Raw genomic sequence first — 11596 nt, forward strand, 5'->3', positions numbered from 1 at the left:
ATTAAATCCATTAGGATAGGTAATGACTGATGATATCCGATTGTATACGAATAGGTAAAATTAAAATACAAGATAGATCACAATCTGGAAGAAGCGTCAGAATAAACATTCCAATAAGAAAATCAAATCATTTTCCCAGTAAGCTTTAAGGCATACTTAAAAATTACAGTGTAAAGCAGAACATGCAGCACAAATACAAGTTATGCTCATAACATCACTTAGCTCATACCAGTCTCTGCTGTGCTTTTTCGGTTCAACACTTTCAAGATATCTTTGGTGATTTTCTTGATGGTGTGTCGTGCTTCGTCACGCTGCTTCCCAACACCGTACAGCACTACTAATCGCTGATTACACTCATGACTTGCACTTTCTTCCTGTTGGGGGAAGGGGGGGGGAAAGGAGTCAATGGTGGTTCATACTGCCACCTGCTGAAGCCAGAGCAAACAGAATCCCGAGTTATACTGGTCCAGCAGGTTCTGATGTAGAAACCTCCTTTTAAACCACCACTTTGGCAACTTGTGAATCTCTTACCTGAAGTATATTCAAACATTTGGTTAAATGAAAGGTTGAGTGAATTCCTAAAGATTCTTACCACATCTTGCTCAATTTTGCATTGTTCTATTTAATTACTCTCTAATATTATAATTGTCTATAAACAATGTACCCAAAATAGACTATTACATAAAAATACAGCTCTGAAATTAATTAAGAGACCACTGCAAAATTAACAGTTTCTCTGGTTTTACTATTTACAGGTATGCGTTTGGGTAAAATGAACATTTTTGTTTTATTCTATAAAGTACTGACAACATTTCTCCCAAATTCCAAATACAAATATGAATGGAATGGAGTGGCTGCCATACATGTAGAGATGCTGATTTAAGAAAAAATTGCAGTGGTCTCTTAATTTTTTCCCAGAGCTGTATATATTGAATTAAAGTGCAGACTTTAATTCCAAGTTTGTGAAATTCAAACTGGAGCACAAGGTCAATAATTTTGCAATACCTTAATACAAACTGACCAGGCGTGAAGGACGGCTTGATTATTTGAATGTTTCTCGAGAAAGTACGCTCTGCAGTTTACTTTTGTATTACATGCAGGCTCAAATAAATTCACTATAGGATTCTTAAGCACGGTGACCTAAGTGAGAATGCAGCAAGATGAAACATAAAAGCTTTTAGTTCTCAAAAGCAAGATTGAGCCACGTGAGTAAAATAAAGGCTAACAATGATGTACAAGGAGAGGAAATACACGATCAAAGAGAACCACTTTAGCTTGAACCACCTTTTTCAGCTCAAAACACAGTTTCTATTTATAACCATGAAGCTGAATTGAAGTGGTTTTATTCTGTTAGCATTTATTCATGTAGGCAATGCCTTTATCAAAGGTGACCATCAAATTCAACAACAAAAACACATTAATGCTACAAGGACTTCTAAAACTTTGCACAGTGAAAAGTAACAATGTAAAGAATACAACAATGCAAAGAATACAACAATGCAAAGAATACAACAATGCAATGCTGCTACAGTTATTTTAGGAGTAAACAAAGCCTCCATGTTATCATTTTTTACATTTTACAAAGTTATAAAATGTTTCACTAAAATCAGATAGAAGCTACAAAAGCTTCAGGTAATTTTGTTATTATTATTATTTTTATTTCTTGGGAGACGCTCTTATCCAGGGTGACTTACAACATAAGAAGTAAACTGAAAACATGTAATGAAAGTTGTGTATATGCCACAGGAGGGACAGGCTGCAAGTTAGCTTACCTGTGGGATAGGGAAATGTGTGGCATATTGGATATGCCTTGGCAGTTCATACACAAGGGGAAACGCAGGGTCCACATTTTTGTCCTTGACGGTACTCTTCCCGTCTTGCTCTGGTGCAGGTTTCTCTGGGGATGGGCTGCCTTTTGACTCACAGTGCATTGGAGGAGAAAACATCTGGGAAGAAAAACACACAAATTAATAAAAATAAAAACAGTCAAGGCGGTTTTTACTAAGAGCTGATATGGGAAGAAGTAAAAGGTACATTTAATATTGATTGGGAGAAGAATCAGTGCGGACTGAAATGCACGGAGCAGCAGACAGGCCCTATAGAAGCAGCACTTTTTAATGCTTATTGTAGCACAGTGTAAGTCAGGAGAAGCTCATCTGCAGCCAAGACAGTCATTCATTTTATGTCGGATCAAAACAAATTGCAATTTAAATCTTGCACTTCAGCTTGCATCTCAAAATCCAACAATTGATTTAGGTCCCGAGATATAATATTTAAGGAGTGTGGTGCAAACTTACTACATCATCGAAAATGGCACTGGAGTTTTGATCGATTTCCATTGACTCTGAAAGACCAGTATCCTGATGGAAGAGAGACAAAATGTAGATTTATTTTTTCAAACTAAATTACTTCCAAGTCAATTGTTTTTAAGGCATTATATATAGACACACACACATAGTTAGTGAATTATTCCGTACCTCCATTTTGACGCTGCTCCCCACCTCCTGTTCCTTGCGTTCCGATTCTTCCGACGGCTCGTCACTGGGGGAGCGAGGGCGGGGGAGGTGCGAGTCCAAGGCCAAGTCCCCTCGTGAGATCAGCGTGCACATGTAGATATTATGCGAGAACACATCGTGCCGAATAAGCTCACAGAACAGGAGAACCAGGTTTGAAAATTCGACCCGTTCACTCTCGTTCCCAGGTTCCGCTACAGAGAGAAGAGAACACGGAATCAATTCCAGATCTTTGCCTATGAGGATCCTTCATTTGGAGAAATACTAATACAGAAAACACAAGCAGATGGCGCTAAGAAACATCTACCATTTATGACGAGAAAGCATTATCCGAATCTAACGCAGAAATAAACTGAACAAGGGAGCATATTGACCCCTAAAGTTTTAAGAAGAAAGTGTTTACAGACAGTGACACCTCAGTCGACTGCCCCATAAGATCATTAGGTGAAAAGATGGGAGGCTGAAGCAGGACATACTGAGCATGGGAGCCTGGGTGTCCAAGAACTGCAGCAGGACATCCTGGAAGACGGGCAGGGTAGCAGCAGAGAGCGAGCCTGAGGACACCGAACCCTTCTCATCCACCACCTCCGATTCCCCGCATCTCTACAAAAACACAAACCAGACAATATGTAAAGAACAGGCCTATTATCATTTCAGTCAAATCACATAGGAAAGTAATAGTTTCCTTTTTTGTATTCATAGCTCACCTATGACATTTTTTCTTTATTATAATCTACAACAGCTATATGCCTCCAGCAGTGACAATTACATATGGCTACAGGGGTGAATGTACTGCCACAAGAATAGTCTTGCAACAAGCAGTGTAGCAAGACAAAATCAACACAAAGAAATCAATTTGGCTCAGAAAGCGTAGGGATCACTAAACAAAAGTGGTCACCCATATTGCATACGGTAAAGAAATCTGTCCTATACACATCGAGGTATGCAAGAGTCAGTGCCAAAGCCTACCTCAGCCTCAATCTCAGCCTGCCTTTTCTCCAGGAGTTTAGCCACCACCATGGCTCGATGTCGCCCAGACCTCTTGCAGCACACAGCCCACTCACAGAGCAACGTCACCACCGCGTCATCATCGGGGTTCATCTAGGGACGACAGAACATTGGTCATTTATTAAAATGATTTTGACCTGTGGCCCCTATGATTCCCCAACTCCAATTATACAAGTAAAATAAAAATAGCTGAGTACAGGTTGTAAAAAGTAAACACCCAAGACTGCTTTCCATTACATTAAGAATATTTGTGATTATGTGTTTGCATTTCACAACCCGCGTTCCATAGCTGAACACGTGCTGTTAAATCCTCATTGATTGTTCCCACAATGCACAATCTCTGCCTGTGACCTTTGTGACATTTGTGACAGTAATTTCACACTCTTTCCAATTCAGAATTTTGATCTGTATCTGTAATTTTTTTGTTTTTCACAGATACTAATCTTTTTGTATCGATAGAAATATTTTTTTCTCAACCGAGCCTCTTTTACGTTACACCCTTTCACTTTGCGAAGAGCACAAAAGGAGCTGTGAAAGACCTCACCTCATGGCCGTCCTTGCTCTGGCCTGATCCAAAGATGCGGTTGTACAGTGAGTCAAGGGAGTTGCTGAAGTCAGACTTCTCAAAGCTATGACTGTCCAGGACCTCCAGGGTGTGCAGCACACGGCCGATTGTGAAACCTGCTCACAGAGAAAGACAGTCTTTACTATCCTCATTATTGCACTCATACTTGTAAAGCACAAGACACGTCTTGCATTTCATTCCATTAGGATTCTTTTGACCAAATCCAATATGTGTATCTAAAATTAATAACAAAATATTCTCCTTTCATTACATTAACATTTTATTTTTTTCAAAGACCTAGTAAATAAAAGGATGGGAGGCAACCCCTCACTACCTGCAGTGGTTTCCTGGCACTTATCGAAGGACCACCGGAACTCCACAGCCTGGCCGCGCTCCTTAATCTGCTCCTCAATCTCCCGCACCTTCGCACGCACCTGGAAAACAGGCCGGTCACCAGACAGAATCCCACAACTGACACCACTCCCAAGCAAACTCCACGTTCAATAAAACTTCAAGCTCAGATCACACCTACTTAACATGATTCTATGCAGGACACCAAATCCTCATTTAATTCTGTCAGCAACATATTTCATTAAAATCAACGAGGTTTCTTTTATTTTTCCCAAATTTTACTTAAGAAAATATATATATAGCACACTAATATGCCATAGTACACTGGTTGAGAAAATGCTTCAAAGCACAAGAAAGCTACAAACACAGAAGATGCAAAAAAATTGGCTGGTCAAAATGTGATTAGCAAATCGTAGTTGCACAAATATCAATGAAAGATTACACTGCTGCCTCTCTGTTGATCTACCTGCTGTGTGAAAGTAGTGTTTCCCCCTGGCATGGGCAGATTGGAGGGTGCTATGGGCAGCAGATCCAGTGGAGAGCCTGTCTTGTTCCTACTGTCCGTAAGTGAATAGTGCCACACCAGGGCACTGGGGCAACACAGCACGATGCTCTGCAAGAAATGGGGATGGCTCGATTCAGATACTGTGTTTTACATGAAAACACAGTACTGATAAACTTTGTATAACCAGACAAATCTACGTGATTTTGATTGCATTAAAAAAAAAAATTGTATACATAAATATATATCTGTCAAATACAATTCAAAAGGGACTATTAGTTATAATGGGTAGTTAAATGCAAACATACTTTGTCAATAGTTAATTGTTACTTTAGAAGAACATCACATTTCATTTAAATTGCAATTATTTTCAATTTTCTCCCGCTCAAGCTTATTAAAAGACTAGCTAGTTCATCTGAAGACAGAAGCAGAAGAGAAGAGCTTTTGAAAGCAGTCCAAAAAATAAATACAGTCAAGTGTACTGACAAACCACAGTGAGAGGGAGTTCATGTACCTGGAGCATACAGCTAAGACCAAAAACCAGGGGCCTGTGTTGGGGGCAGATGTAGAAGTCAGTGAAGGGGGTCTGCGGCTGGTTGCCGCCCGCTGGCTGGGGCGTTGGCGTTGGTGGCAGAGCATTGCCTGGCTGAGCCGATATGCCGTGAGTCTGGTGCCCCCCTGCTCCTGGTCCCACGCTCCCATCACTTAGCAGCAAATTCAGCCGGCGAGTACAGAAATAGGCCAGCCGTCTGGAGAGGTAGGCAGACTGCACAAACTCACCAGAGTACTGCAAGACACAGAGTAGACACGCTGTTAAAGTGCGCACGTAATCTGCTGCAGAGGGCTATTATGGGATATAATCAGAAAACGTGGGTAAGCATAAGCTGTCTTAATTTGTACTTTAAATTGAAGTCACCTTTAAAGGATTAGTCCAATCTGTATAAATACAGGATTGATTGCATCTACTGACACAATTGTACAAGGGGATTCAATTCTGATAAATGTGCATCTTGTCCACAAATTGCTAAATGGTATACCAGAGGGAAGGATGCCTGTTTAATATGCTGGGGTAAAAAAGATTGGTTGCAAAAATGCATTTGGTATGTTATCAGCATTTTTCCCTGCAAGATTTTTAGTCAGTCTTTCATCCCAATATGGAAAGTTGCTCTCCCCAGTCACCTGCAGCATGAGTGGTAGGAGCAGTTTCAGCAACTCATCATCTCCCGGCCGGATCTTCTCAAAGCACTCCAGAACCCAGGTCAAGAACTCGTGTCGGTCCAGCATGCCATCCTGAACACAAAGTAAATTTCCAGCATGGACTCTCACACAAGACACCACTAAACAGTTTTACTGATGACCAGAAAATGGCTTTTCAGCAGATAATTAGATTAAATCCCATTTGATGTACTTGGGAAGAAAATCACTGATGCAGTTGTTGAGTAACCGATTAAATCTAAATGCAAAACAGGTACGAGATCTTGACTTGATAATATCTAGCTATAACGGGCCTTTTACCCCTGCTCACCTGGAACATGAACATAGCCAGTTTCTCGTTGTACTCCCACTGCTTCATGGCGGTCTCCACCTCCACGGGCGTTGCTGGCAATGGAGAGCCACAGCCCTGGGTGGATGACTGACGATAAAACTCAGCAACCTTCTGCAGCTGCTCCAAGAGGTACTTAGTAATAATCTGGGTCCATTCTGCAGACAAGCACATCAGTCAACATGAGTGAGGGACTCATTTAAGTCCTTTCCCAGTTTAATGCTTAAAATAATCATTAGAGCCTTGACAAAGCAGGATTATTAACTACAGCTAATTTAATCAGTCAGATCTGAGCAACTGAATGTTGTAATTTCAGGTCTTAGTTTTAAATACAATATTTCCCAAATTAACTATGATCTATATGAAAAAAAGATTTAAAGTAAAAGGACAATGAGAAATGGTATTATAAACAAAAGCATCAATTTGATGAAAACCCCTTTGAAGGGTCTATGAAATTAGTTTCTGCTCCTTAAACAGGACAGCTTATGACAAAAATGGGAAGCCCTTTTAATGGCTGAAAGCTAGATTTTTATTTAGCTGGTGGAAATTCACCTTTATCGTAAATCATCCAAAACAGCCTAAGTCGCCCACCATATGGGTTTCTAATCCACTGCTATGGGGATTAAATAGCAACCATCATCCAGCAAATCCCCTAACGAAGGGACGCGTTACCTATACAAGGGTCTATCACATGACGCTTTTTCACTTTGGTCTCAGTTATGGCTGCATAGTAGGCACAGGTCATCTTGATCATCCAGGCGGCACGCATCACTGGCACGGTGTACTTGGCCAGATAGCCAAACACCTCCTCCTTCTTACTGAAGATGGGGACCTTGTTAAAGTGAAGGAGAACCAGAGACTGTCAGGAACACATGTAGCTTTCATACATCTCCTAATTTAAGAACTGAAATCACTAAAAACTAGCTGAATCATTTGCATAACAGTTTCATTCTAATTCAAGAAGCATGGGTCTTTCTATATCTATTTTAATCTATAATGTACAGTCAATATGGAAAAGCAGTTGGTGGCTAAAGCTATATGGACATTTCTTCATTGTATTGCCTTTTTAAATATATGCAGTAAGCAAATTCATATTAAAGTATGGATTCAAAATGTAACTAACTTAAAATTTACACTTTGTATTGTTATAATTAAAAAATATTATTTGGAAATCACAAACAAAATGAACTAGATATGACTTCCAATACCTTTTTAGCAAGCTGGGTGAGAGGTTTAGTTCCAGCCAGGTCTGTGAACCAGTTATTGATGGAGCTCTGAGATCTTGCAGTGACCAACCAAAAATTGTCCTTCTGATTGACCTGGGGCTTTCTCTTTCCTGTGTCAGGGAACGTGTTGCAGCGCAGCTTCTCTGCAATAATGCTACTGAAATTGGAGCTGATCTGTGAATGTAAAATAAGTATTTTATGAACAAGTACTATATGAAAGCATAGAGAACAAAAGGAATGCGTAACTGAGGTAGGGATAAAAGTCAACAATAATATGTAGTGACCTCATTGGCTGTGGGTTATATTAATATGTAAATTAGAATTCCATAAGGAGTTCATTAAATAATGAGAGAATTGCTGTTGTTTTTGGAATTAACATAATTAAAATAAAATACAATGTGATATTTGCCAAAATATAAAGGAGTTATGAAGACACATTGGGTATTTTTGTTATTTTGTTCTGCTAAATATTAACAATTATCATAACTTTGAGAACAAATGATGTGCATTTAGAGGTAAAATTGAACACAAAAAGTTCCAACTGAAGACAAAAAAACAAAACAAAAAAAACATAGGACAGGGCTAAGTGTTCATTAACAACAGAAAACACATGAAAAGGCACTGCACATGAAATTATGTTTTAATATGCTGTATTGGCATAAAAGACAATGCAACCCAATTTAATTCAAAAAGTTTCACAACATAAAGTAAAAGGGTAAATCGCAACTCTGGTCACCACTGATTTATTGTTTTTAATATAGAACAGTTCAGTTTACAGTTGTACATATAGGCAACATATACTACAAATGCCATTTCAAGTACTATTCGCTTCAGCACTGAAAATAATATAAATGTAAACAGTGTATTATGGTTTAATTTCTAATGTATTTTTGTTCACTTCCTGTAAACCAGCATTGCAAATTCTTCTGAGACGTTCATTTTAATGGAACAATAATCCTATACAGCCTATGGTATCACCAACAGAGGATTATGCAGAATAAATAACATTATGCCTGAAAAAGGAACAATAATTATGATTACGAATTAATATCCCAAAACAACACTGGGTGAGAACTATCTAAATGAAATGCATTATTTATTATTGAGACTACATTATTTAAAAATATACATGTACATTATATCAAGCTTTAACAATTAAATGCGTTTTCTGTAACAAACAACTGAAGTTTTCCATTAATAATGCTATACCTTTATTGCAAAAAGCTGCAGCCCCAGAACTCTATGGCTTCCTGGTAATACAAAACTAGCATGACCTCAGCACAGATCTCTCTCAGACTTAAATGACTTTCAGTGTAAACACAAATCAGTAAAATGATGCCTCACTAACTAGAGGCAGGTTTGCACTGCATATCCTTCACATGAATGCCCTCATTTTCCATTATTTACAAGTTACAATATAAAACCCAGGTCCGACACTATGCAATGTAGGTCAAGAAAGTCAAACTGTGGAGTTTAACCAACGGCCTCAAAAACACAAGAGATGTCTTACCTTGGAAGGGTTAAAGTTGACATTCTTTGCACTGCCATGTTCGTCCCCTGAAACTGCCGGCTGGTTATTGAAGCCCTGCTTCACATTCAATGCTGTCAATTCATCCTGCGAGGAGAACACACCCGAACTCAGCAGCCAGCATCAGCACAATCAGAGCACTAGCACTGCCCCTAAAGTGCACTCTTCCACCCAGAAAATAGTACAGGAGATACATACACATTTTAATATGCAGAAAAAGCACTAATATTACAAAGATCAAAGGAATTATAGAGCATGGAGACTATGCTGACGTCACAGCAGTAATTATAGCATGTATTGTTTTTAAATGTCTACCACCCCCTCACTAGTACTGTCATGCAAAGCTCATCACAACGCTAACTAACCAGGAGGATTTCCAAACAATTTAATGACAGGTTCTGTCCTGATTAGTCACATTGTAATGTATATCTCAGGTGGTAAATACAATGTTGAAAACTAACACTAAAACTAGCAATGTTGTAGGTAGTTTCTTCTCTTTTAAAATGCGATTACCACCATTAGTTTCATTTAACTAGTACAGCACCGAGGAAACGGTCTCTCAAGCTTTCAATGGTGCTGCAACAGCGTATTTACACGCAAAAAACAGGCCACTAGGAAAAGAAAATGCGTTTTCTACGCTTAATGATTGGGATTAGGATTGTACGGGGGGCATGTTTCTTTGTGCTTTATTCAATCATTAAAACTGTGTTTTTGCCAGAGTGCAGTTTCTAAGTGAAGCGTTAGTATATGGTTAGTATGTAAGAGTCGTAGGCTTCAAAAATTGAATGTTTTACATATTTATCTCAAATTGCCATGGACGCAGAGTATGCCGTTATGCAGTACATGTCAAACACGTCATATTTTTATCCATGATTACCTTTCGACCTGTCAATTATTATTAATTGCATAGGCTACATGTAACTGTAATGAGATATGATCTACTTAGTTTCTGCATAAATACTAATCTTCGCTGACAAATATTAATCATTCACAATGTTTTACTATACATGAATGTGTATAAATATATAGTATCTCAAAATAATTAAGTGTTCAAGCTTATTACTTGAATATCAGAAGCAGTTACACCAAAAAAAACATAGGATCACTAGTGGATCTGTTGTATGGGTTTTGTCATTATTTAAAGGTCGCAGAGTTGAAACAGCTGCAGTTCGTTTCTTTTTCCATGTTAGAGTATGTGTTCATTGTTATTGTTACTCAAGCACCGAAGCAGGCCTAGATTGCATCCTCGGACTATCCTGCAAGACCCCATTCTCAGATAGACCTTTTTTCTACCCATTCCTGTGTACAGTTGGACGGCCGGGAAGCCCGAGATGCCCTATCTCACCTCTTTCTGCTTGGGGTCCTGTGGATAAACGTCGGGAGGCCCGAGCCTTGGCCGCTTAAGGGGCCGGTGTTCGTAACTCAGGATCCCGAAAGCGGCCATCTTCCCAGCGGCATCACAGCAAAGGCTTTCCCCCTTCCGCTACGACAAGTGCCGAGACCTTGCGGAAATGCACGAACAGGGAACCGAGCGAAGACCGAGCCGCCGAATATAAGCAGGTCCTGTATTCCTCGGACAACAGCTAGTGGATGCAGACGGGAAGTGCCGAAACACACGGGGAGGAGCCAATATAAACAGACAGACAAAACACGAACATCTGGCAACACCATTGGTTAAATGTGAACCCTCCCCCGATAGGCTCCACCCATTTATGTTGGTTATGGCACAGGACAGGCAAATAACAATCCTGGTTTATGTGACAAAATCGCATTCATCCCTTTTATTCTCAAATGCCATTGGTTGAATTTGATCCGTCCTCCAATGGGCTCCACGCATTTAAACTGGCTCCACTCAACAGGATCAATACCGTCCTGGTTTATATAACGAAATCGCATTTAAATTTGACGCTCGAATGTAGGTTTTGTTTCAAAATTGTGAATAACGTCGTAATATGATTTCTTGTGGTATATTATTTGTAAACCCCTGGTTATTTAACTATAATTAAAACATACGCAACTGTTACTTGTGTCGCTCTCCTTTTAAAATATTGTATGTTGTATTGTAAAATATTGTAAATATTGTATAATTTCAAACATTTTACTTATTAACGTATTCATTACTTCCTAAAGATTATTTACTTTACAAGTGTGTCTGCTAGGAAAATATACAATATCAGACATTTAATAAATACATTCTTATTACTTAATTAATAATAACAACTATCACAACATTATTCATTATTTTCAAACAAAATGTGGTCATTTTACGTTTCTGGCAAGTACAGAACCTCTGTTTCAGTAGAGAATTGTATATATTAAGAGAGCTGCTATTACAAAGTAGTGCTCAATTGGAATTAAAT

General features: G+C 39.0%; 1 protein-coding gene across 4 annotated transcripts in view; it reads right to left on the reverse strand.

Moving 5' to 3' along the window:
• Nucleotides 1–10815, reverse strand: part of med12 (mediator complex subunit 12) — a 35408-nt gene extending 24593 nt beyond the window's left edge. For all 4 annotated transcript variants that reach the window (XM_066714977.1, XM_066714976.1, XM_066714978.1 and 1 more), the window contains exons 1-16: nt 10582–10815; nt 9219–9323; nt 7691–7882; nt 7155–7314; nt 6465–6640; nt 6119–6229; nt 5454–5726; nt 4904–5050; nt 4421–4520; nt 4066–4202; nt 3483–3614; nt 2990–3116; nt 2478–2707; nt 2298–2360; nt 1773–1946; nt 230–374 (exon numbers count right to left, since the gene is read on the reverse strand). In XM_066714977.1, coding sequence (XP_066571074.1) covers nt 230–374; nt 1773–1946; nt 2298–2360; nt 2478–2707; nt 2990–3116; nt 3483–3614; nt 4066–4202; nt 4421–4520; nt 4904–5050; nt 5454–5726; nt 6119–6229; nt 6465–6640; nt 7155–7314; nt 7691–7882; nt 9219–9323; nt 10582–10680 — 2371 coding nt within the window. In that variant the 5' untranslated portion in view covers nt 10681–10815. The remainder of the gene's footprint in view (nt 1–229; nt 375–1772; nt 1947–2297; nt 2361–2477; nt 2708–2989; nt 3117–3482; nt 3615–4065; nt 4203–4420; nt 4521–4903; nt 5051–5453; nt 5727–6118; nt 6230–6464; nt 6641–7154; nt 7315–7690; nt 7883–9218; nt 9324–10581) is intronic.
• Between the last annotated feature and the right edge of the window lie 781 nt (nt 10816–11596).

The sequence above is a fragment of the Amia ocellicauda genome, chromosome 10, assembly GCF_036373705.1.
Source record: "Amia ocellicauda isolate fAmiCal2 chromosome 10, fAmiCal2.hap1, whole genome shotgun sequence".
Classification (NCBI taxonomy): domain Eukaryota; kingdom Metazoa; phylum Chordata; class Actinopteri; order Amiiformes; family Amiidae; genus Amia; species Amia ocellicauda.